This window comes from Nycticebus coucang, chromosome 7 (genome assembly GCF_027406575.1).
Source record: "Nycticebus coucang isolate mNycCou1 chromosome 7, mNycCou1.pri, whole genome shotgun sequence".
NCBI classification, from domain to species: Eukaryota; Metazoa; Chordata; class Mammalia; order Primates; family Lorisidae; genus Nycticebus; species Nycticebus coucang.
In genome coordinates this window covers 69,471,200-69,498,372 of record NC_069786.1, presented here as the reverse complement: position 1 = coordinate 69,498,372, position 27,173 = coordinate 69,471,200, and the positions used below count along the sequence as shown (strand labels likewise).

Genomic DNA, 27,173 nt, shown 5'->3' with positions numbered 1-27,173 from the left:
TCTAGCTCAGCTGCTGCAACCTGCTGTTTTAAAGGCAGGAGAGTAGAACATCCCGTGATAGCACCTGGGTTATTTATCATTAAGTATAACCCCGCTACACTATATTTTATTATGCTGCCTTTAACGGGAAGATAATACAAGTATGGTTAATTTGCTTCTCTTCTTTATTTATACAGTGTCATGACCCACCATGGCTTTGTCCCATGAGATTTGTTTTTCAACCAAAAAGAAATCCACAAGAAACTCTCCCTAAAAATTCCATTAATAACCTCTTTCAGAGCGTATAGGTTGCAGGGTCTGGAACTAAGAAGGTTTTAATCTCTTCAGCAAAACAATGTCTCATAATGATGTACAGGACTATTGCTGTACTGATGAAGAATCATACATAATTCAGCACCTTTCACTTGGCACCACTGTGATATCCTCATTAGCCGTGGCTCACAGTGTCTGTCAGATGGTGTCCATGCGAACGCAGGCATTATATTGTCTTTGAGATGTGCAGCTGCTTCCATGACACTGCCAGTATATAAAAACATGACGCCAGTTTGTTTTATTTAGTGCTAAACCTTCCAGTTTGTAAAAACAAGGCTGACACAGAGCCTGACATGAGGCAGGGAAAATAATTAGCTCTCATTTTCTCAGCCTCCTATTTCCTTCTCCCTGCTGTGTTCTCTTTCCACTAAACCACCACATGTCAGTCGAAATGGGAGGCAATTAGTGGGCTCATTTCAGTCCCCACAACTGTGCTGAAAAGAAAGTATTTATGATGGCACAATGAACAGCTGAAAGATTAAATAACATTTGCCTTTTGAAAAGAAAATGACTTCTAGCTAAATGGGCAATTTTTGATTATTCTCAAACAAGCTTAGAGTAGTTGGTTTTTAAAATACAAGAAAGGAAAATGAGTCATTTTTAGGTGAAAGAATCAAATAAAACTTGACACAGGAATGCAAATAACTGACGTTTTATTGCAAAATATGTAAATGCGTTATACCCTTAACAATGGCTTGTGTCTAAGGTCAGGGCAGATTGGTTCCAAGTAGACTTCAGTGGAGATAAGGTTGCTATATTGCCTTTTTTGGAGTTGTTATTTGAGTTATGTGTAAAAAGGGGACTTTGGGGATGATGTTAGAATAAAGTAAAACAAATCGAGTGAGACATACTTTCATACGAGGCATTACACACTTGACTGTCTAAAAGGGTTCAGATGTTGGTTGACATGTTTGCAAAGGGCTTTTTTTTTTTTTTAAGAACTGTATTTGAAATTGGAAGGTACTAGGTCTTCATCTTGAAAAAAAGAATAGTAAGTCTTGCTATTGATTTTTGAATAATTAAGAATCTATTCTATCCCAGACTGAGTTTCTTCACCAGCATAGAAGGTGATCTGTTTACCTAAGTACGGCTTAAAAAATTTTTCTAATACTAGGAAATTTGCTGCAAATAAACTTTCATCCAGGACCCTGAAAATATAAAAATAGATGTGTCACCTGGTAAATTCTTCTCCTCTCACCCTAGGACTTCAAGGGTGACAAGAAGAAATACATCGTACATATACGTTTTGAAAAAACACTGGCATAGTTAGTAGGCACTGCTTACAGTTGAGTTATTCTCATTTCAAATTCTAATCAAATTCGGGATTGAGATGGTTGTCATACATGCTTGATTTTCCAACATAGTGCTTTTCATTTTACTTCACATAATCTGTCCCTGTATAGTTGATTAATTCTTTTTTTTTTCAAATCCGAAGTTATTTTATTTATTTATTTTTTATTTTTTGAGACAGAGTCTTACTTTGTCACCCTTGGTAGAGTGCCGAGGTGTCACAGCTCACAGCAACTTCTTTTTTTGTGTGTGTGTGTTTTTTTTTTTGGCCAGGGATGGGTTTGAACCCGCCGCCTCCGGCATATGGGACTTGAGCCATAGGCGCCGCCCGATAAATTCTTAACATTTAATTTTGGTCCTGAAAACACAAATCAGTGTGAATATCAAGGCCTTCTTGCTGCAGAATTTATAGTGACCCTCGGAGGCTTTTGAAAACTTGCTTCTGAAAGCAAAGATCTCTATTCCTATCAACAACTGTGCCTGTCACCATGGAGTCTCCAACTACGACTGTTTCAACATTTTTAAAAGACAGGCACAAATTTAAATCGTTTCCCTATTTCCATAGTATATTCTCCCTTTTTATAAACCTGAATCCCAATTTTCGCTTCATCTGATATGATCTGTATGAGATAACAGGACACTCTGAGACAATGGTCACCTCAGAGCCATAAGCCAACCACTCATTAGGAGACTGGAGCTCTCTCTGAGTTAATGACATCTATATTATAGCTGGTAACCAGCAACAGTGTGTTGGTAATTTCTTCCGGCCTGTGATTTATCATGCAGGCTGCATTGCAATTTGCTATTTTAAAAGGAATTCGTAATCTTGAGTAAGAGACTGAGGAGGATCCTATGGTGTGCTGGAGCCAGCACTCACAAGCCCACTGCTCACAGCTCTTCTCAATTTCAAGTTCCATGATGTCAGCTTGGTAACTTGGAATTGGCCATGGTGGGAGTCTTCACGCCATGGAGATTGGCAAACGCCACGGATCAGGGCTGTTTTCTCCTGTTGTTAGACATTTCCTGGCACGCGAGCTGTACACATGCCTGTCAATCCATCAGCAAGTGCGCACTGAGCACCTCGCTCAGCTCTGCTCGAGCTCTATAGGCGGCTGTCCAGCCCGGCTGACAAAGTGCACCGCCATGCTCTGTAATTAGGTATCAGAGTGAGTTATGCAGTTGTAAAATTCTGAACTGCATTTGCTTCTTGGCTGTCAATTAAAACTTGAGTTTCTTTTTCATTTTTTGAAAACCACTTTGCTGAGGTATGACTGACATGCTAAAAGCTGTACGTATTTAATGTATATAACTGGATGAGTTCAGGCAATAACATGTGCTTCCGTGAAACCATCACCACAACCTATGCTATACTTAACCACCTCCAAAAGTTTCCTCTTGCCCTCTTATTTATTATTATTTTTCTTGTTATTATTTTTGTGATAAGAAAGTGTACATGAGATCTACCCTCTCAGCAATTTTTTTTTTGAGACTTGGCCTTATTCTGTTGCCCTGGGCTAGAGTGCAAGTGGTGTCATCATAGCTCACTGTAACCTCAAGCTGCTGGGCTCAAGCAATCCTCCTGCCTCAGTCTCCCAAGTATCTGGGATTATAGATGCACAATACAACATCTGGCTAATTTTTCTATTTTTTGTAGAAATGGTGTCTTGCAGGCAGCACCAGTATACAGCGCCAGCCCTATATACTGGAGGTGGTGGGGTCAAACCTGGCCCTGGCCAAAAAAAAAAGAAAAAGAAATGGTGTTTTGCTATGTTGTCCAGACTGGTCTTGAATTCCTGGTCCCAAGTGATACTCCCACCTCAGCCTCCCAAAGTGCTGGGATTATAGCCAGGAGCCACAATGCCCAGCTCTTAGCAAATTTTTTAGTATATGTTAACACACCATTATTAACTAGAAACATTAGGCTGGGACATCTTGTTCATCTGTATAATCAAAACTCTATACCTTTTGGCCAGTATTGCCCTGTCTTCTCCCTGACACTTTTCTTTCTTTCTTTTTCTTTTTGAGGCAGAGTCTCAAGCTGTCACCCTGCGTGGAGTGCTGCGGTGTCATAGCTCATAGCAACCTCCAACTCTTGGGCTCAAGAGATTCTCTTGCCTCAGTTTTTCTATTTTTTTTAGTAGAGACAGGGGTCTCACTTTTGCTCAGGCTGGTCTCGAACTTGTGAACTCAAGCGGCCTACTAGAGTGCTATTACGGGCATGAGCCACCGCGCCCAGCCAATGCTTGTATTTCTTATAGAACCCTGCCACTGCCAGCTTGTATACTTAGGCATACAAATACCTGAGTGTGTACATGGAGTTTTTCTCCCCAAAAGTGGTTGATCATGGGAAATAAACTTCTCTACACTGCATTGTTTAATAAATGCAAGATAAAGTAAAGAAAAGCTGTTCTGAAATTTACAAAAGATGTTGGCGTTATACTTCCTTACAAAATCCTTTTCTTTGAGCTCTGTTATTTTATTCATGTTTATCTGTTCATCTATAAAAATTGCACAATAGGGAAAAAAAGCCCTGTTTGACAGGTTTTAATACTTAGAGTGCTCTGAGAAAGGTCCTGGAGATTCAATTAAGTTTATTAAATGCAACGTTTTATAAGCAATCTAATAAAGACCCAAATGCACAATACAAGCGGGAAGCAGAATTTTTAACCTACGGATGACAGACAGGAAAAGCAGAACTATGGGTTGAATTTCTTCCCATGGGTCATGGAGAAGCGGCCAGGTGCTAACAATGATGAGGACAGAAGGCCGGAGAGGGAGAAAGTCTTCCACCGTGAGGGTGTGAGGCTGTCTGCTTCCACTTCTCCAAAATGTTCCTTCTGGCCAGTGTGGTGGCTCACATAAGTATTCCTAGCACTTTGAGAGGCCAAGGAAGGAGGATTGCTTGAGGTCAAGAGTTTGAGACCAGCCTGGGCAACATAGCAAGACCTTGTCTATGCAAAAAGAGTAAAATTAGCCAGGTATGATTATATGCACATGTAGTCCAGTTACTAGGGAGGCTGAGGCAGGAGGATTATTTAAGCCTGGGAGTCTGTGGTTACAGTGAGATGTGATGATGCCAATGCACTCTAGCCAGTGTGACAGAGAGAGACTCTGTCTCAAAAAAAAAAAAAAAAGCTTCCTTTATTTTCTCTTTCTGGTTCTCTTGCCTCTTCAAAATATCTCTCAAAAAAACCCAGACACAGTGGGTCTGGGAGGGGTGGCTTGAGTCTGGAAGCCTAGTCTCTATTTAAGGGTCCACAGTAGCCAGCGTATTGGGAGAGATGGGGTATCGTTTCTGTCACTTCTCCCCTAACCTCACTCTCTATCTATGGCAGGAGATCAGTTTTGATCCCCAGTCTGGTTTCCTTTGCCTCACTAAGGAGAAGAGGAAATCAAAACTGCAAGGACAAAGTCTGTGACTGTTCAGCTCACATGGAATAGACGACTCCCCAAACGGTTCCTTCCTAACTCTGCTTTTGAATTTTTATGACATAAAGTCTCAAAAATATCTTGGTGAGAAAACTGCTGGGTGATTTCATGGTTTATCCTTTGGCAATTTGAGAATCAATATTCCTGACTGGTGAGCTGATAAGAGATATGTAATAATAAACTGTGCAGCTGAATATTTCAATAAAAAAGGGTGGTTGCCACCCTGGGGAGTACATGAAGCTGCCAGAGATTCTGGAAGCTGCTTTCTTTTGTGCCAAGTCAAAGGCCTTAGATTACAAAACATAAATAAGGCTCTTTGCATGCAGAACAAAAACAGCAGCAGTGTAGTATTTATTAACTGACTCAAAAAAATACCTCTTTATTACCAAGTATATCAGAGGGGGCTGATGATATTTTCCAAAAAGGGGCAGTATTAGGCTTACTAGGTGGAGAACTCTGGATGATGCATTTTTTTTTTTTTTTTTGAGATGGAGTCTCAAGTTGTCCTTGGTAGAGTGCCGTCACTTCACAGCTCACAGCAACCTCAAACTCTTGGGCTTGAGCGATTCTCTTGCCTCAGCCTCCCAAGTAGCTGGGACTACAGGCGCTCACCACAACACCTGGCTATTTTTTTGGTTGCAGTTGTCATTGTTGTTTAGCAGGCCTGGCTTGGGTTAGAACCTGCCTGCCTGGGTGTATGTGGTCAGTTTCCTAAGCCATTGGAGCCGCCTAGACAATGCGTTTTATCTCTCTGCCCTCCAGTTTCTTCATGAACTGGATAAAACAGGCATAATGCTTCCTATGATGCTGAGCTGTAACAATCACAGGCCAAGTAAATGGGTCAAATTCATTTTCATTTTTTTGTTTTAAGAGACAGGGCTTTGCTCTGTCACCCAAGTTGGATATAGGAGCCTGATAACAACTCACTGGAGCCTTGAACTCCTGGGCTCAACTGATCCCCCTTTCTCAATTTCTCTAGTGCAAGGACTCCAGATGTGTCCTACCTGATTAATTTTTAAAATTTTTTGGTAGGGATGGGGGTCTTGCTATGTTGTCCTGGCTGGTCTTGAACTCCTAACCTCAAGAGATCCTCCTGGCTCAGCCTCCCAAAGCACAGATGCGAGCTACCACACCTGGCCCATTCTCAGTTATTAATTTAAATTACCAGTGAAGCCTTTGGTTCCATCATGATGTTTTTCCTGCCAGGTTGTTTCAAAAAAGGAAAAGAAAAGGGACATTTCATTTGTGGAGGAATTCTTGTAACATAGGTGAGACTGAAGCCCCGTCAGGTCCTGGCTGTCCAGAAGGCTGTGGCAGTGAAAACTAAGATCATGAGCGAAGTGTCTCCGCAGCCATTCCTGACTACGGCAGTAGGTGAAGGCACGTAGGCCTGCACGACTCCACAGCTTCGTACTGTGCCATAATCCATCTGATTGCAAAATGACGCTAAGAAAAATAATTTACTATGAATTCTCAGAATAAAAGATTGATAGGGTTTTTCCTCTAAGTATATTTGCATATTTGTGTATAGGGTTGTATTTTCATTGTTTGCTCTTAGTAGGTTTAAAGTTACCTATTTTAGGGCCAGGCAGAGTGGCTTACACCTGTAATCTCAACACTTTGGGAGGCCAAGGTGGGTGGATTGCTTGAGTTCAGACGTTCAAGACCAGCCTGAGCAAGACAGAGACCCTGTCTCTACCAAAAAAATGAAAAAATTAGCTGGGTGTTGTGGCAGGTGCCTGTAGTTCCAGCTGAGGCTGAAGCAAGAGGATTGCTTGAGCCAAAGAGTTTCAGATTGCTGTGAGCTGTGATATCACGCTACTCTATCCAGGGTGATGGAGTGAGACAGTCTCAAAAAATTTTTTTTAATAAGTTACCTATTTTAAACAGTAGTTAGTTGGTGGTCCTTCTCAAATGCAAAGGGAAAATGTAGCTGATAGAGTATTGTCATAAATTATTTGCAATGGCTATTAGAACAGATTTTTCATTTTACTTGCAGAAGAAAATGTGAAATCAAACAAATGTCTCTACTATACAGACTCTTAGGTTTGGACACAATTTCCAAACTCCAGTTTTCCCTTCGAAGCCTTATTCTAGTCATGGAGATGGGAGTGGACATAAAGGCTTCACCTTTTCCATGAAAAAGGGTTTATAAGAATTCAGTTAATTGGGATTTGGAGGAAATCTTTTTTTTCCCTTGGGTTCTACCTTTAAGAGTCAAGGTGACAACGTTTTCATGCTGGGAATTGGAATTTCAATTCAAAGCACATTTGTGGAATTTCAGTTCAAAGCACTATTTCATAATGCCAGGGCATGGGCTGGCATACCTGGCATAGTACAGAATCGGACAGTAATTTATTCTAGGATTGGTTTATGTAAGTTCACAGATGGCTTCAGTGTCATGGTCAGGTATGAGAGCTAGCACATGTTTAATACAAAGTCAACAATAAATCTCTCCTACCTCACCCAGGTTGGTCACACGCTTTCTCTTGCTGTTCCTTTTTTTTTTTTTTGTAGAGACAGAGTCTCACTTTATGGTCCTCGGTAGAGTGCTGTGGCCTCACACAGCTCACAGCAACCTCCAACTCCTGGGCTTAAGTGATTCTCTTGCCTCAGCCTCCGGAGTAGCTGGGACTACAGGCGCCCGCCACAATGCCCAGCTATTTTTTGGTTTGCAGTTCAGCCGGGGCCGGGTTTGAACCTGCCACCCTCGGTATATGGGGCCGGCGCCCTGCTCACTGAGCCACAGGCGCCACCCTCTCTTGCTGTTCCTTAATCAGCAATATTGTGCCTTATGTATCTCACACAAATGCCAGGGAGAGAGATGAGGTAACTTTAAGTACTCAAGCTCTTTAGAAAGAAGTGTTCTCAAAGAAAAAGCTTTCAACATTACATTCAGGAAATTATTTTGCAATTGCCCATCAACTCCTTCAAGCCTCAACAAAATACTCATCCCTTTCAAAAAAAGCTTTTCCTGATGGCATCCCCCATTGCAGCCACTTCTTCATACTTTTAGTACCCTGGCATCATGTCCACATTGTATATTTCCCCTTGGCTATATTACTTGGTAACACCATCTCTCCAGCTGCCCAGCCTAGAAACGTCCGTACCTTCCAGGCCCTCTCTCTCACTCACCACGTCTGCAGCTTGGGATGCAGTGTGTCCTGGGACTTGTGGCACTGCCATAGCCTCACCTCCTCCCCACCGGTCACCCGGCTGTCTGCACTGCCTACTCACAGATCTTTCTCTAGTGTGACCCCATTCCTGCTCATCCTCTTCTGTGCTTCTGAGAGATCTGTTAAAAACATAAATCTAATCCCTTCTACTCTTTGATTAAAACTCTTCAAACTTCTTGGCTTAGCACATGAGACAGTTCTTTTTCTGGCAGCCAGCGCCCCCTCTGGCCTTAACTCTCATGACACTACTTCCCCTGCCCCATGCTAACTCTTCCCAGAGGGAGGATGCTTGAGTTGAATCATGAGTCCTATCAAAATTAGCCCCAGAAGACCTCCCTGTGTTTTCCTGGCTTCATGCTTCTAAGCTTTTGTACACACACTTCCTGTCACCTTCAATGACCTCTCTCTACCTAGTGTTTTTCAAATTTTAGCTGAAGAATCACTTCTACCAAGAAGACTTCAAGACCACTCCTCATCCCCGTCCCATCTGCTATAGAGGAGCATCCAGTGTGCTTCCGTAGAATGATGTGCACCCTGTTGTAGAAACTCACTGTCCTGTACTGTAGGCTTTCATTGGTCTTGTCTATTTCTCTCAATGAGCTGTAAGTTTCTTGAAATCCAGGACTCTATTCTTTGACTTTGTATTCTGAGCATCTAGCATAGACAGGGCAGGCACAAAGTAGGGTCCCAGTCAAGGCCTGCTGAATGAATGGATGAAATTATTACTCTGAACGGGTGGCCAAGGAACAGCAGAATATCAAGTGTTTTGGCAATTTTAGGCCTTGTTTCTAACCTGTGATTTAAGAAGTATACCCGATCATGGTTAAAAACAGACTATTATATTATAGCTTCTAATTTTTACCAAAAATATCTATTTTTATTTATTTATTTATTTTTATTTTTTTGTAGAGACAGAGTCTCACCTTACCGCCTTCAGTAGAGTGCCAGGATGTACACAGGACTCACAGCAACCTCTAGCTCATGGGCTTCCGCGATTCTCCTGCCTCAGCCTCCCAAGCAGCTGGGATTACAGGCGCCCGCCATAACGCCCAGCTATTTTTTGGTTGCAGTTCAGCGGGGGCTGGGTTTGAACCCGCCCTCAGTATATGGGGCAGGCGCCCTACTCACTGAGCCATTTTTCAAGATTAAAAAGTCTTTCTTTTTTTTTGTGTGTGTGTGTTAATTGAAAATATTTTCTTGGCCAGGCATGTTGGTTCATGCTTGTAATCCTAGTGCTCTGGGAGGCCAAGGCAAGAGGATTGCTAGAGCTCAGGAGTTTTGAGACTAGCTTGAGCAAGAGTGAGACTCCATCTCTACTAAAAATAGAAAAACTAGCTAGGCTTTGTGGCAGGCACCTGTAATCCCAGCTGTTAGGTAGGCTGAGGCAGGAGGACAGCTTGAGCCTAGGAGTTTGAGGTTACCATGAGCTAGGCTGATGCCATGGTACCCTAGTCTGGGCAACAGAAAGGGAAACTCTCTTAAAAAAAGAAAAATTTAAAAAAAAGAAAATATTTTCTTGGTTGAGACTGTCCTTTATTGAATCTCTTCCAAAGAAATTCCTTTCTCTTCTTTTATCATCTACAAGCCCTAAAAGGTTTAAACAAAGAGAACTCATAAATTAAGTGCCATGGACTCAAGTATTCTAAAGAAGACAAATTGAAATATGCACTTTATTTACCATCGGATGGAGGCGTCCACAGGTACAGAATCTCAGGTTCAGAAGGGGCAGTGATACAGTTGGAGAGACAGGCACTTACTTTCCTGTGCTCTTTCTATAGATGCTTTGAATAAGAGAATGAACAGCAATGATCCATTCGCAGTGGGAAAGAAAAGTATTCAAAGTATTCATACACAAGAAACCTGGATTCAGAGCAGCTTTCACTCAACCACATTCTGTGGCTCAAACAAGGGAGGTACAGATTTCCTTTCAGCAGAAGCATCAAAATACTTGCAACAGCTCAGGGAAGACAGGCCTTTGCCAGGTGTCTAGAAAAGTGAAACTCAACCTCTTGCAACAATTTCCAACCATTCCTAAGCACTGGTTCCTAATGGCCTGGGGGCAATCATGGTTTTATTAACAAATGGCCAGTGGGCCTGCTGAGCCTACCAGAGCAATTGGCATTATGTTTATAAGATCCCTTGGCTTCCTCAAAGGAAAGGTACGAATAGTACAGCTGTTTGAGAGCTTGGGTTCTGGGGATAGAACAGTTTCCATTCAAGTCTTCATTCTACTACTCCCTACGCTGAACTCTTGCACAAGTTACATAACTTCTCAAAGCCTCAGTTTCCCCATTGGCAAAATGGATGGAAATAGCATTTACACCTCAGTACAGTATGCCTAGCACACAATAAATGGTTAGTATGTTACCATGATTATTAATATTAGCTATTGTGATAATCTAAAGTAACACAACCCACTATAATTCTGATTCACATGTTACCCGGGTCAAATACATTCTCCAGACATAACAATGGGAAAGTACAAGCCTGATTGAAGGGGTGTTGCACCCTATTGAGAGCTGACGTTATCATCTGGGCCTCCTTATTGCCTCCTTTCTCAGAGTTGCTTACTCTTGGAAAACTGATTTCCCTTAAGAAACAGGATATCAGGAAGCGGTGATGTGAACAGTATGAATAGTATACCCAGCGCACAGAACACACTCTGGGCCCTTCTCCGTCCGGGCTTTGCTGTGAGTTACCTTGAGGTTTGGACGGCCTCACACAGGATTCTTCAGCAGACTGAGAAAGTAAGATTCCTAGACTGGTTTACAGCAGCAGCTGTCAGCCGTTCAGCTAAATTCTATTTTATAAAGTCTATAAATTTACTCAGAATCAAGTTACCAGCTGGCAGGGGGTGTATAAAACCATGGAGTTACAGGAGCAAAAAAAAGTAATTAGTTTGAAATTTATCCAAAGGTTTAAAAATATGTGTATGATTTACCTGTGGGCCAGATCCTGGTTTCAAGTGAAAACCAAAAACCAGTTCAAGGTTCACTATTTTTTCCTCATTTTCTTCAGGTTCACCTACTGAGTCCTAAAACAGAAATCCAAGCACCAATTATTCCAGATGTTGTTTTTACTTCATAGCACTAGTTTTTTTCCATTCTAATATATTGTTTAACTTTTGGTTATTTTGGAGTAAGCTATAAATTACAATTACTTAAAGCAAGAGAAACAACGTATTAGGCCTTTCAGAACTTTGCTAAATGATTTATATCAGGTCCTTCAAATTGAATGTCACTATCTTATATTTATCACAATGCATCTCACGGGCAATTTTACCCCAGAAATGCGCTGAGCACCTGGAGATGCATTGTGAGATTTCAACTTGAGCTTTTCACCACACCCAGAGGATTTACAAGCTATTCCTAAAGGGGAATTGTGCAGGCGCTAGGGCATATGTGGATGAGGTCCAAGTAGCATAACAAAATGAATCTTCTAGGGTCCATTTGAAAAACCAGAGCTTTTTTTTTGAATGAGTAGAGTTCTGTGTTACTAGTTGCAAGGGTTTGCTGATTTTATTATGAAGTATGCCATATACCTTTGGATTATATTCAAAATATGTTAAATATACTAGTATGTTATTCAAATAATAGACCTCCCACCCCTGATAAAAATCATAATCCAGAGCTCTAGTGTGGGAATTTCTTCGGTGACTTACATGTTGAAAGGTCTCCAGGCCAGGGGGGAGGCCAGAGGTCCTATAACATTGACATTTCCATCTCCTGGCCACTAAACTGAGGCATGCTGTTCTTATCTGGAACTCACTGTTAATATTTGAACTTTAAGGAACAAAGGTGTTTGATTTATACACACCTTAGCTTCAAAAGGCCTTTTGTTGGGCAGATATGATTAAATTTCACTTCAAACAACTGTTTCCGATGTTGGCAAATGTAGGTGTGGCTGTGGCAGGTGCATGTGAAATACTCTTTTAGTTAGAAAAAGCCTTACTTACCTTTATTAGTGGTGGGAAGTGAAACAAGTTTAGGTAATCATGGGTTAATTTCTCAATGGCTGACTGTAAAAAAAAAAAGTCACATGACTTTATTAATGATTTGATGATGCCAAGTGGGGATTAAAACAATGGGTACATACGGAGTATAAAAACTTTCCTTATTTACATAGTTCATAAGTTATCATCAAGATGTTAATATCTAACATCTATTGAGAATAAACCTGATTGTCCAGAGTAGTGTAGGTAGTTTGTTATTATTTAAAGGAACAGAAAGATATTTTAAAGAAGTTAAACCTTAGACTACGGAGTCAATAAAACCATTCTTCAAGTACCAGCAGAGTATAGTTCATGTTCAATCTGGGCTATAGAATGCAGGTGTCACTCTGTATAACACGGGAACAGGACGACACACAAGTACAACACTACAGACCTTCAGGAAGGCTGAAATCTCACTCAACCTTGTTACATTGCTCAGGGCTTTTCTATGGATATGGGTCCAACACTTTCTCTACTAATGAAGCACAAAGAAATCTTAAGGGAAAGGAGAATAATTTATACTATGATTTTTTGGATACTTATCAGGGACAATTCAGCTTTTCTATGAACTTATGTAGAGTAAAAAAGTGCCAACCTAAGAAAAATTAGATGCATTTTTTCATTTCATTTATTTATTTATTTATGTATTTATTTAGGCCAGGGCTGGGTTTGAACCCACCACCTCTGGTATATGGGGCTGGCACTCTACTTCTTGAGCCACAGGCGCCGCCCCATCTTTTCATTTTAAAGCAAAATGAAAGCTGTTGACACCTGACAGTGTAATGACCACTCACTGGGTGTTCCAGCCTACACCTTACACCCGCTCCTCCACACAAGGGCCTGCAGGCTCAGGGAAGAAGGGAGCCACAACAAGGCCACAGAGAGGAACGACAAGCAGGCAGGACAGGAGAAGTACTGCTCACTTTCCACCTAGATCACCTCCCATTTAAGGACTGGGAGACTCCTGGAGAGGGTATGCAATGCTTGTGCCTTCCTTAGTGGAAGTGCAGAGAATGAAGGTCACATTCTCACCATCGGGGTGTGTGTGAGAGAAACACTTCTGCCAGGTACCGGGAGGGCTCCTCTAGTCTGGACACAGTCATCCCCAGAGGCCCAGCTTGAAGCATTATTTATCCAAATTGCCCCGAAGAGTACAAGCAGGGTCCACCTAGAATAAATTTCCAGGACCCCTTGCCCTTCACCTTTCCCTCTCTAAGCTTGTCAGAAACACCCATGCTGCAACTGAGTTCAGTGGCGTGTCCCCTGTTGGCATAGGCCCTCAGCTAGGTGGCCACTCTAAGCCTCAGCTCTGGCAGCAAGGGAGAGGGTTCCCTCTGTGAATGACCGCTGTTACATGCTCTCCAAGACTCACCAGGAGCTTGAGGGCAGTCCTAGGTCCCTCCCAGATGGGGGCCATCCCTTCCCTTGGATGTCAGGCAGCCCCTCTGGGTCATAAGGAGAGGACACTGCACTGACCCCAACTGGGCAAAAGAATTTTTAACCCCAAGCAGCTGCTTTTAAAAAGGGGCTTTTCTCTACACATGTTTCTTGGCTTCTCTGCAGCCTTTGACCCTTTCATCACTGACTCTATCTTCAAGCATTTCCCACCTCTGGCTGCTGTTAACACCCTTCCCTCCCCATTTCCTCCTTGCTGGACAGGTCCCCCTGTCTCCCTCTTCTCTCTCCTGCTCAGACTCCCCTGACCTCTCCTAGTCATGGGCATCCTTTCTGAAGGCATCTGGTCCTCCAAAGACAGAAGGCTTTCCAGCTGGGAGAAGATTGCTCTTGGGCAGGGCTGTAAAGGTGTTATGCTTTCTTTCTTTTTTATTACTATTTCTTAATGAGGTGAAATTTACACCCCATAAAATTAACCATTTTAAATCGGGAGATTCAGTAGCATTTAGTGCATTCACGATGCAACCCCTGCCTGTGTATAGTGCAAAACATTTTCATCACCCACAAAGGGGCTCCGCACCCCTTAAGCAGCGACTGCGCAATGCCTCCCTCCAGCCCCAGCAGTCAGGGGCTGATTCCTGACTGATCTGCCTATTCTGGACATTCGGGTAAACAGAGTCACGCCCTGTGACCTTCACGTCCAGCTTCTTTCACACCAGGTCACGTGCGTCGCAACAGCGTCAGCCCCTGACCGTAGCATCCTCCTTTCTTCCTTCACATTTTTGCTACACCAGCCAGTCCTTATTACTCTCTATTTTATGCCCTTCTAACTATTTTTTCAAACTCCACCTCTACTTTTTAATCCACTTTAAAACTTACATAAGCCAAGTTTAAACACATTAATTGTCAATGCTCCCGGCTGCTGGTTGAAGTCCAGACAATACTCTCCCAACCCAAAGTCATAAGCTGTCCAGGCCCCGGCCCGGCCTCCCTGCCCCTCAGGCGTTGCCAGTCCTGCTGTCGCCCATGTTCCCAGCAGGCTGAGCTATTTATTGCCACTCAGATCAAAACTGATCTCTGCTCCTCCACGTTCTCTTCTATTTCTTTCTTAACTCCTTATCTCTCTGCCTAGACCAGTGATTCGCCACCTTCCTCATGCCGCAACCCTTTAATACAGCTCCTGTGGGTCGCGACCCACAGTTTGAGAACTGCTGGTCTAGACTCACATTCTTTCCTTTCCTGTTGTCCATTCCAAATGCTGTCCTTCCTCCAAGATCCAAGTCAAGAGCCATCCACTCCCGAGGGTCCCCTTCCCGTCTCTCTGCACCACCCCTCCCAACCATAGGTCCTGAGTCCCCTTCCCCTCCAACCGCCCAGAAGTGTTTGTGCACATTTTCTCTCTTCTCTGGATGTAAATTTCATAACTGCAGACTTCTTTAAATCTTCACAGGCCTGAATTGCAATTAGCAGGCAGTCACTGAGTTTGCTGAACAATGAACAGTAAGTTTGGACGCTGTTGGCCTCAGCGATGCCAGCCAGCGGGGGTGGGGGTGGGGGGGCGAGTTCTTTGGCCACCTCTGGGAATATTTAGGGCTTTTGGTACAGCTCATCACCTCTTCCTCCTAATTGGTCCTTAAGGAATATTGGTCCTTTTCAAAGACAGCAGAGAGGAAGGGGAAGTGAGGGCATTGTATTTGGTATCTGCCAAATAGGACAAGATTTACAAACTTTCTCTTTTGAATGCTGAAATGTCTGTGTGCTGCAGAAATTCCTCCCGTGGCACACCTAAGCCGGCGCAGACTAGACTTGCCCACACCCAGAGGATGAGATTAAATTCTCTGCCAGTCTTTGAAATATATGTTTATCCACAAGTTTTTCTGTCCATGTTCCAAAAGGGAAACGACGGTGAGGTATTCTTTCTCCTGGGGAGGTGGTCAGTGCTACGCTGCTACCCAGCGGCTGCTGAGGGATGGGAAGGGCATTACTGACATGGGTCTCGTGGCCGCAGGGCGAAGGGAGTGAGTTCTCTTTGGACCTTGACAGGATTTCTCTGGAAAGGCCAGCGTGGTTAGCTCTGAGGTAAGGGGAAGATCAGCATGCTGGGAGGGCCTTTGTGAGGACCTGGATTTGGATGGGAAGCTGCTTTTTCTACACATCCGTCTTTTCCCCTCTTCTTTCTAACCTCCCCGCACTGGGGATGGAGAAAGCTTGATTTTATCTGTGTAACATCTCTCTTGAAACCGGGTTAATAAATCCACACAGATGGCAGCAATTCTCACTAGGTTTGAATAACTAAAAAATAAACCCCTCAAATACTCTCCCCCCAAACAGACATAAAACAGGTGTGGTTGCTAAACTGCAAAAAAAGCAATCACAGCAACAACAAAAACAGGAGCTTGAGTTTTAAAACTACTCAGGATTGAAGTTTTGGGGGAAATGCTAGGGTTTCCTAAAAGTGGGGGTTAGAATACACACCTGGTGGTGTCTGTCCTGAGTCATACTGAGGAAGATCGCAAATAACTTTAGGTTACTGCAGTGGCCGGGGGTTCCCTTGGGTCATGCGTGGAGTTGCCTCCTGTGTTCCCCTGGCGGACACTGCTCTCGGGGCCCACACTGCCTTGGTTCCAGGTTTTCCCGCTCACTATGCTTCTGCCTCCCTTAGCAACTCTTCCTGCCCAACCCCATCGCTTGCTTACCGCCTCCCTGTCCCCCATTTTCTACTGCCTCAAGCTTCTCCATGGAGGCCTCTCCTCGGCCCGCGCCCCCCCCCCCCGTTTGTGGCATTTTTCTCAGTTGCCATTGTCCCATCATTGCAGGGGTCATATCTGTTTTCTCCACCAGACTGAAGACTTCCTGCAGGCGCAGGGTCTATGTTCTGGTGAGTCCCGCTATACCGGGTATGAACCCTTTTGCTGTTGGATTGTGAGGAGGGAGCCGGGGTCCCCAGGGGGCAGCTGTTCATCAGTGGGGAAGTGTGTCAGCACTGGAGCCACCAACGCAGTAGCCACTAACTCGAGATCTGCTACCTAGCAGGGGCTCGGGTGCGATTTGTGCTGGAATGTTTGCCCTTCCCAAGGTACCTTTAAATGAATGATATGCCCCTTGGAGACAATGCCCATGTCTTTCAAGTCTTCTTCCTCCAGCAGCAGCAGCCGCTTCCCTGTAATGTTGTTTTCTTTAAACAAGCCTGCATACACACTCATCTCTGCTGAAGAGTCACCTGCAGGAAGAGATTGAATGCAGAACAAAATTAGACTGAATTACCTCCGAAGCAAAGTTAACGTCATGAATGAAGAAGGTAACTTATACCACTTGCCTTTTCTGACGAGCTGCTGAACCCAAAAATACTGTGAAAGAGAGGACATACATGGTTTTGAAGATTTGCACATGGTCAGCGTCCAGTTTTAACAGTAAAGCATATAATTTTTAGTAGATTCAAATATCTTTAATTCCTGCTGTACCCATGAAGGTTAAATGGAGGGTTTTCTCTTTGTAGTTTTAAAACCTTAAGCTTTCACATTGGGGATATCCCTCCCTTCAGGGGTCTTGGACAGTTCAAAGGTTGTTGGCTTCCCTCCTCCTTTGGGATATGTTTTAATATCTTTTCTAACTTGCAGTAACCTTTCCATCAGTGTGCCGGTGGTCCCCTGGATTGCGGAGAGGCACAGGTTTATTCAAGGAGTAATGAGGATCACACAGCAGTGGACAGTGAAGAGGACAGAGTGAGTCCTCTCTTCCAGGCCTGGTCAGTAAGTAGCCACGTGGCTCTGGAGAAATCAAAGTGTGGAACTTTCTGAGTAGAATGAGGTTGGACCCCATTGCCCTCAGTCCTCATATGTCACGTGTCACAAGTTTACTGGTGTCCTCCCACACTATGTGGAGGACGAGAGATGGGTAGAAGGCCATCTCTGATTCCCTCTGATTCTCTAGGGAGCTCTCAAACATGGAATTTTATTTAAGTGGCCTGGAAACCACTCAACCTCAGAGCAAAGACTAAAAATAGCCGTTAGAACTTGGTGCTTTTCTAAAAATTTCTTTTCAAATGAGAAGCTGGGGATCAAGGGATTATATCAAACCCACGAATAAAGGAGACCCTAAGTCCTCGTTCCTTATTAAGCAAGGCTGGCAGGAAAGTTAGAGTCATGGGGCCCAGTGAATAAACTGGTGCCAAGTTTCCCTGCTCTGCAGAAGCCAAAGAGGTGAGCTCATGTTGAGAGTGGTTTTACTTCACAAGGGTCTACGGAAAGCCAGGCCCGGAACCAGCCTGAGCCAGACACACAGACCTTCGGCAGAGTTTCTACCAGTGACGGCACCTGGTCTGTTCTCCGGGGCGGGACCCATACTTGCCAAGGCTGGCATTGTATCTGTTTTTTCCCTTTTTATTTAATGAACATGGACAGGCATAAGTTCTCGAAGTGTCTGATCAGGAATTCTCCTTCCTGCCTTGTCACTAAAGAAGCAGATATGGAGCCGTCACAGGCTGAGCAGCCTTAGGCCTCAGGGTTTCTATCCACAATGTGGAGTAGAGGGCTTCTGTGGACCTAAATAGTTTGCTTGCAGTCAAAAACATGGAGCTTCTCTAGCTACAGCTGCAGAGAACGTCTGGGTGTGCTGGAGTCCATTGTCCTCGGGAGGCCGGAGGAGGGATGGCAACTATGAAGCTGTCACTTTCTGCACCTAGCACTGTGTAATCCCAGCCCAACACTACCTTCCCCTGATCCTTCTCCATCTATCACGGGTCAAGTCCATAGCTGGCATATTAAGAAAATTCAAGACCCCCTTTTTTCAAGTATCTTTATTTGCTATCTGGAGTCAGAACTTTTGTCACTGGTAGTTATTATTGTATTCTGAGATATTTTCAGAGAAAATAGGGAGGTAGAATCCTCATGCAAGATTTGAAGAAATACTTGCTTTGCTCTTGAGACCTTATTTTCAATCATTATTGCATTTAAAATAGAAAAACATTGGAATTTGTCGACCTCTCCTAATAAGGATCTCCTAAGGCTCAACTCCCTCTGGCAGTATTTTTTAAACATGTGGACACATTTATGAAACACCTGCCCAGGTCAAAGGAGGCATTAACAGAGGCGGCTTACCACGTCGTCTTCGGTCCACGCACCAATCTCAAAGGAAGGCAGCAGCTGCGTGGAAAATATGCATGAAATGAAAAAAAGAGGAATATTATCACTGTCTTTTTGGTTTGTCCTCCCGTCTCACTCATTCAGCCCTCAGCTGTTGCTCTGGCTTCTTCCTCTGGCACGGTAGGTTGAATGGAAAATAATTTCCCTGACTTTAAGAGCACCCAAGGCTCCAAGGAGTTTGACCCCAGAAGCCAGTAATGTACAGAAGTCTCTCAGCAACAACTTATTGTGTGTGGGGAGCTGTTTCAGGAGAGATTGTGCAACATGGCATATTCCTCTTGGCACGTGGCAGACTCATAGTGGTTTTGCCGCCCACAATAGGGCCTTGGCAGTCAAGGAATTTCTGACATTTGTCAAGTTCCAGAGCCTTCCTCAGAATTCTTGGACAAAAGGAAAATTTGTTTATTAATGAACATTTCAAAGCAACCATTTGGTAACCAGATGATGTATCATGCTTAGCCTCATTGGGGGATTTCTAAGTGTTTAAATATTATCTCATTGGTGTTCTATTTTTTAAACCAAATATTAGCATCCAGGGCGGCGCCTGTGGCTCAGTCAGTAAGGCGCCGGCCCCATTTACCGAGGGTGGCGGGTTCAAACCCAGCCCCGGCCAAACTGCAACCAAAAAATAGCCGGGCGTTGTGGCGGGCGCCTGTAGTCCCAGCTACTCGGGAGGCTGAGGCAAGAGAATCGCTTAAGCCCAGGAGTTGGAGGTTGCTGTGAGCTGTGTGACGCCACAGCACTCTACCGAGGGCCGTAAAGTAAGACTCTGTCTCTACAAAAAAAACCCAAAAACAAGTATTAGCATCCATGGATGAAGAAGGACATGTGAAATTGGCACGGTCTTGAAATACGTGGTCCCAAAGTTGGTCTAACTAAAACAGACAAAAACATCTATCTCTTTGTCAGGTTCACAAGTGAAGGAAGACTCACAGAGGATTTCAGCCCGCACCATTTTCACAGCCAAAGAGCTATTCTCATCTCAATATATGCCTCATAGCCATAGTCTAAATTATAAATTCTTACATAATTTGAAAAGGTCTGTATCCTGCAATAGGAATTAAGAGTTTGGTACAGCCACTAGCTTTCACTTGCTTAACTAGCCAAAGTGTTCAGATTGCTCATGAGATAAAGCAAAGTGTCATCTGTAACAAACAATATTTTTTTGCAAGTTAAAAAAAAATAAAGTTGAATTTGGTTGCTTTTACTATTAGTATAAAAATCAGAGGGTGGGTGAGTTAATCCTAACCTGTAGGTATTTATTTTGTACCCACATCTCCAAACTCTGCTAGGAAAGGTACAAACCCTGCCTTCAAGGAGCTTTTAATTTAACTGGGAGGTGAAATAGGTATAGATTTTACATGGGGGAATCTAAGGCCACCTTCATGTTGGTTTACTTTGTGCATGACATATAATATCTGATAATTTTTTTATTGAATAATTTCATAGAATGGATAAAATTGAAGGGTGCATTTATTGAAATGGTATACCAAAGACTGATGTGTTCACAAAGAGTTTTGGAGTTCCCTGGGACAAAGGAAGGCAGGTGGCTTGAGCTGGGTGCTGCAGGGCAAGGAGGAGATTTGACTCCAGGTGAAGAGAAGCAACAAGGGAAAAACTGTCAGGGGGTAGAGGGAAGGATGGGTGTAGCATGATCCCCTAACTGGGGCAGGAGAGGCAGTTAGGTTCATCTTGGAGGAAAAAGGGAAAATGAGGCAGACTCTGGGAGCTCCAAGCAGAATTTTTTAAAAAGAAAAACACAAGGGTTAAAATAAATAGGGATGTGAAGAATTTGAGTATTACAGACAAATTGCAAGGCCATAAAGTATACACTTTCATCAATACTATTCTATGTGGACTCCACTACCCCACGCACTCTACTCCCCTCAAAGATTGTTCCTTTCCTCCCTTGAAATAATCAGGTATGTGGGGATCATCGGATGCACCTGCTTTAGCAATGGGCAAAGGAAAGGCTTGAGGAATGGAACCTAAAGCTGCACTTGATCAAAGATAAGTTTTGTTTCTTCCCAGGGCAGCTGGCTACAGCTGCAGAAACATGCGGATCCCTTCTCCCATCACGGAAGCAAATGTGAAATAAGGAATTTTTTGATTAGTTCCAGAAACAACAGACTGGGTTACAGAAATATTTCTCTGCATCAAGGCTGGCTTTTATAGGAAGGGGATGGGGGAAAAATGTAGTGTTTTTATTTTTATACAAATTCCCAAATGTTACACTAAACAAAATTGAGAAATAAGTATTTCTTGCATAAAGGTTGTAAATGAAGCAACTAATCAGAATCAACAGCTTTGGTTTGAATGTCAAAAGGCAAAGAGAAGAGTTCTCTTGCTGAGGATGGCTCATCAGCGTGAGCCCAGGGGAAGGCCTTACACTCAGCCTGATACCCTCTTCAGCAGGCGCCTCCGCCACAGCTTGCAGAGATCAGTGGGAGGAAGGCTGAAGCCAGGAACTGCTTCCAGAGGGTCTGACTTTGGCAAGACAGGGGATAAGTTAATGATTTCCAGCCACACACTGGCTTACCATTTCCTTTATGTTTTCTGTATCTTGTTAACATATCAGTGTATCTGTTGTAGGATGAGTTCTAAGCCTTTCTGTCTTTCTTTGGGGATTAAAAAAAAAAAAACCAACCTCCTGACTGCCCCATCACTTTACAAATTCATTATTTACCCTCCAAATGAATTCGGGAGAGAAAGGCTAACACTCGTGTGCATGTGTGTGACAATGATTCCTTCGAAGGATGTTAGGAATCCAGTCTAACAAAGATCTTACATACACAGCAACACATAACAAAGGGGTTTACTGTCAAAACGTTTATTGCAAAATGGAGTCTTAGAACAAAGGAAAGCAAAGAAAAGTTCACATCAAAATGAAATGTATGACACCAACTTGGATTTCTGAATACATTGTGGACTTCGTGCTGGAATATCAAATTCCAACTATAAAATCAGTAACTGAAGAGTCTTACCACACAAGAGTGCAATTTAATCTTCCATACAAACATTATACAAGATATTTGGCATAAGACTTGCTCAAAATAACATTGCAATAGAATAACTGAGTTTTTGTTAAAAAAAAAAATAACGTGATAATGCCATCTATTCAAAGCTCACACTCAAAGAATATAAATATTTTCTATTATTTAGTACACATTTTTTTAAAAGAGCACAAAAGCAGTATGTGCAGTGTATCGTATCCGACATTAAAAGCTAAACTGTTCTGCACACAATGTAAAATAATTAATGTAGGTGCTTGAAACTCTAGTTCTAAAGTAAATAATCACATGCCAGAATGCTCCTCACTGGTAACAGAGCGAATGAAGCTGGAATCGGAGGAAACTGGGTTCATCCTCTAGATTTCTTGACAGACACTCATTTTTTATCACAGAGGTGTTGAGTCTAGAGCTGTCAGGCTATGCTACCATTGAAAGAATTGAATAGATTCTTCTCTCTGGCAAGGCTTATGATCTAAACGGGAAAATAGTCTTACTCAAAAGCTGCAAAGGTGCCTGATTATAGGAACATCATGATCTAGTGTACATGTGATATGGTGAGACTACTACTTTTAAAAGGCTGCAAAAAATCTAGTATAACAGAAAATTAAAAAAAAAAATCAATATTTAACTCAGAATAAGTTTTCAAACAATCTTTCAGAAAACTCCTACTGCCCTTATGAAAACTTTGAAGAATAAAGTTATGTACACAGTGCTGTGAGAATTCATTCTGGAGCTCACCTAAACCCTCCCCCAGCCCCAATTCCTTGGTTTTTAATGGGGATCAATAGGTTTGAATGCCTCGGCTAGTGTTAGTGTCTGACAAATCCATTTCATGTTAAAATCCCTGGCTAAAAACCTGCCCTCAACATTTCCAGAGCATCAAAAATAGCAGACTTTGTGCACCCTCCTTCTCTTCCTGTTGGTGGTTATTTATGTAAAACATTAAAATATGATTTTGCTTAAAAAAAAAAAAACAAAAAAAGACCGGGAGGAAAAGAGGCCTTTTAAATTAATCTAGCTACTTTGCAGAATTGTAGTTACCTCAATAAGATGTTTGTTTTTCTTTTAAACTGTGGAATCCGTATAATACATGAATGACCCGCCCAGGTGAATTTCATAATTTCATAAAGTTTCCTCGCCAACATTCTTCAGGGGAAGGAAACTATTTCCATAACTGCTGCTTTCAGATAAAGCCAGAAACTCACAAAATTCAGATTGTATAGTGGTTGTGGTTCTAGAAATGCATTTTTTGAATTGGGTGACTTTGTTTGGGGAGAAAATAATTAGATATGAAACTCTGAAACTGCCAGGCTTAACATGTTTCTCAATGGGGAAGGGACAATGCTGTTTGTATTTTGAATGTGAGTCTTTACTGAGGGGATGGTGCCCAGCATGCAGGATGTTACCATTCCTCACAGAGGGCACCGAATGTTACCTTAGGACAACCAAAAATAGGCCCCAGCGCTCCCAACCCCATCGGATGACAGCACCGCCTCCCTCCCCCAGCTGAGACCCACTTGTAGGGTTTCCTTTAATTCTACAGGATCAATTTTATGAGTAAAGGCAATACATTTCCAGTTGAAAATTCACAAAGTTCTATTTATATGCTTCAGCTTTGGGGGATGTTTTCGTATTTTCAAACCACTAGAAGGACTCTGATCTGGAACAGAAAGTGAAACAGCCAATGCCATATGATGGTGATCTACAGCCCAGTTCTAGGTGGAGAACAACTTCAAACTCCTCGCTGTCTCCAATATTCTAAATCCCTCCAGTGTCGTGAAGATAGAGTACTGAGCTACGGCCATCTCTGAAATGCTGGTGAGGAACATGGCAGCAGGTAAGAGAGGAAGGAAGTGCTACCCAATGAATAGTAAACCTAGGGCTGAGCATAGATTCCTCACACTTTTCTCTTTGGCCCTATTTGGCTACTTTTATTAACGCATCAAAACTTTATGTATAATCATATGGATTTATATGTAAAGTAAGAAAAATGTCAGTTTCATTCCATTCATATGTTCTAAATGTACGCCGATTGTTCTTAAATGAGAAGGTTTACATTCTTACCTAAAGTGCACCGATCCCAAAATTAACCCACAGAGACCCCCTTACATTTTTCAGCTTTGCTCCTGACCTCGCTTTAAAAACCTCAGTTCTCCCCCAGGGGCCTTATCCTCCTTGCTTCGCTTTTGGCATGTACCTATGAGATGGTTACCTACCATGTGATGCATGTGTTTTGTTCACTGTCGACCCTTGTGCACTAGCATGTACCGCAGCGCAAATATTTTCATCCAGCTATTTTCTAGAACAGTACCTGGCACAGAGAAGGGGCTTAATGCGATGTGTTAAATGAACGTATCTTTGAAGGAGAAGATGTGCAAGAGGCTTTTAAACTCCATGCCTTTGGCTCTCTGCTTTAAGAGGCACCACCATAGCACCCCGGAGCATGCTGGAGAAACAAGAGCTGCCAGCTGCCCTTCAGCTCCACTCCACCACTTGTTGTGCCCGCACAGACCAAGGAACTATAGCAAAGGAGGTCTATGGGGAGCCCATCTTCCAGGAAAGGTTTGCTTCCTTTTTCTGTATTTAATTAGTCTCTACCTCAGAGCAGGTAACCCTGGCCAGGGCTCATGGTTTTCAAAGAGCACAGAATACATGTGTTTGTATAGCCTGCTTTCTAAGAATGCCCTCATTACCTTTCCCGAAAGCCATCCCCTTTTAATTTCTTCTCATGCTACTAAGCAAATATTACTTGAAATTTAGTTCTCCTGAAGCTTACTGAAACCGCTAATTTTCCAGTGTCTTTTCCGTGGCACAATTCATAGTAGCTATGGGCTTGGGACTGTGTTGGGTGCTTTACAGGCATTGTTTCTTTTAATCCTCACAATAATCCTTTCGAGTAGGTACTATTATTATTCCCATGTTAAAGATAAGCAAACAGACACATAGAGATTAAATAATTTGCCCAAGATGCAGAGCAAGCAAGCCCAGGATTCTGAATCATGATCAGACTCAGACGGCTCTTTGTCACTGTGCTATACAGACCGGTTTCCATACCCAAAGGAACATTTAACAGCCTATCAGTTGTTTCTCTCCAAATAAAGCGAGCACAGCATACTGATCATTTTGTGGCATTTTCCAGCTCTCCATGGGGATTAGATGCATGTCATGCTTCAAATTCCAAGAGGCTTTTTTAATGATCAAATATAGTATTAGGTAATATCTAGGATGAGGTCCTTAAAACTTCAATAAAGAGAACCACCAAAAGTATTTTAGTTTAATCGTCCAATCAATAACACTTCTTTCCAATTTAGACTGAAAAAACGTCTTTGTTCTTTTGCCTTTCTTTATATAATTGTGAGTGTTTTATGTAATTTAAACAAGCTTTGACAAATACGTGGCAACATTCTGAGAATATCTCTGGCCAGTCGGGCTTTACCGAGCAGTATCTGTATCTACGTCTTAGAAACACCAGCATCAATGAGCAGGGTTTTAAAAAAGGCAAGTCTGGAAGGCTCGATTTGATACAGAAACCACCTTTCAGTCTGTGCTTTTGTCTATGTGAAGATAACTTATCTTTACTAGTCCTTTCATAATACTTAATTTCCTCTTTAGAATATCTGCACATATATTTAGAATCGGGGATTATCCTGCTCCTCCAGAACGCAAACACACACCACGCACATCCCTGTTACTGGGGGTGCAGGGCAGCCCGTGCTCAGCACTCCCAGGCCTGGAAGTATCCCTTTAACACTGTACAATGTACAGGTTAAGTCTTACGTGGGTTACTGTGAAGAACTTTCCAGGGCCAGCACTGGTAGGAAAGCCTGCAGCATCTGCTGTTGGTTTCAAATTAGAATATTTCTCTTTCAAACTGAGAATAGGCTTCAGGTTTTACTTTGAGTAGTTGTGCTATTTAGTATTAAAAATTCTCAGCATTTAGGTATTTCTGAAGAGCATTTCGTTATACCTTTCTTTCACCTCAGTATTCTTGTTGTTGAATTTTGCAGTCAGTATTAATCATTTCTGACATTACAGTGTATCGCCATAAGGAAAACAAATGCACCGTACAGAACGATCAAGGGTCAGAGAAGAATTAGGAATTAAGAGTACTGTTCAAAATCTGTGTTTTCTTAACCAGTTGAATAAAGAAAAAAAAAAAAGTCAAACTATAAATTATTCATTAATAAAGAACATCCAGAATGTCATTAGTTAAAAAATACTATATTGTATATAGAATCACAAATTTCTATAATCAGGCACCACATTTGCTGATTTGTAAATATGCTTTTTTGGCTTAATTTCCCCTCCATTTTTCTGTAAGCAAAATAAATCAAAAGTAAAGTTGATAACAGACATTACTGTCATATAAATGTGACTGACCTAAAAATGTAGGGCTTGGCTTTCTGCCTCCTGACTGGGTTTTGCACAGACTGAGATAACAGGTTACTTTTGTTTTCACACACATTTTCAATTTTGTTACTTTGCTTTCTGCTTTCATTCACTATTACTCTCCATGTCATTATCCTCCTCCTCACCGTCATCATCGTCACCTTCTGACAAGTCAAAATCACTGAACCCCAGGGCCATGTTGACTTTCTTCCCCCTTCTCTTAGATGTGGTTTTGGAAGAATTCTGCTTGGCTTGCATGTTTATTTGCATCCCAGAATGCAGCACAGCTCCGGGTTTGTTCATTGAGAAGATATCCCCAAAGCCCATCAGCATCATGGCCTGCAGACTCGGGTTCAGGCCATGGCCCTCCCCATTACTTGTTGCTGTGATCTGACATGACATCTCTGCACTGTTTGACTCCTCTGTTTTAGATTCAAAGTAAGACTCCTCAGACATTCTTGCAGCAAGAGGCAAGAGAAGCTATCAAAAGGAAAGAAAGGACAGAAGTAAAAAGAGAAATTAGGACCAATTTAAGGAAAATAGATACCACAAAATTAGCTGGTACTACACAGGAGGTAAATGATTAGTGAAATAAATGAATGTAAGGGATTATGTGAGAATTTATTTAATGGCAGATTTGGCTCCAGCATAATTATTTGCCATCATTTATGAATGACAGAACCAATCACAATCTAAAGTTTACAGAGTACCACAGCAAGCCAAATTTCAAATGGAAAGGAAGTTGCAAGTTTTAAGCCCTCATTTTGCTTAAAACAAAATAGATTTTAGGATTTCTCTTAATTATTCCCCAATTTCACTTGCTCGCAGAAACTTTTAGTTAACCATTATATTAAAAAAAAAAGAAATTAAATAGAGATTCAATTTCATATAGTTAAGAAACCGTGTACCAAAGAAGAAAAGCTTAGAGAAAGTACAAAAACAGGTCAGCAGTCAATACAGTTCTAGGGGAATTGAGGTTGTTAACTACTAACTTTTTAGATTAGTAGTCTGGCTATACACTTGCTTCCATTTATTATTT

At 42.3% G+C, this 27,173-nt stretch overlaps 1 protein-coding gene across 3 annotated transcripts in view; it reads right to left on the bottom strand.

The window, feature by feature from the left end:
• MAP3K20 (mitogen-activated protein kinase kinase kinase 20) overlaps positions 1-27,173 on the bottom strand; it is a 210,707-nt gene that overhangs the window by 20,829 nt on the left and 162,705 nt on the right. For 2 of the 3 annotated variants that reach the window (XM_053597117.1, XM_053597118.1), the window contains exons 12-16: positions 18,690-18,734; positions 16,910-16,940; positions 16,674-16,813; positions 12,163-12,225; positions 11,149-11,241 (exon numbers count right to left, since the gene is read on the bottom strand). In XM_053597117.1, the coding sequence (XP_053453092.1) occupies positions 11,149-11,241; positions 12,163-12,225; positions 16,674-16,813; positions 16,910-16,940; positions 18,690-18,734 (372 nt within the window). Of the gene's footprint in view, positions 1-11,148; positions 11,242-12,162; positions 12,226-16,673; positions 16,814-16,909; positions 16,941-18,689; positions 18,735-21,548; positions 26,615-27,173 lie in introns of those variants that run through there. The other variant, XM_053597119.1, reaches the window with a different exon arrangement.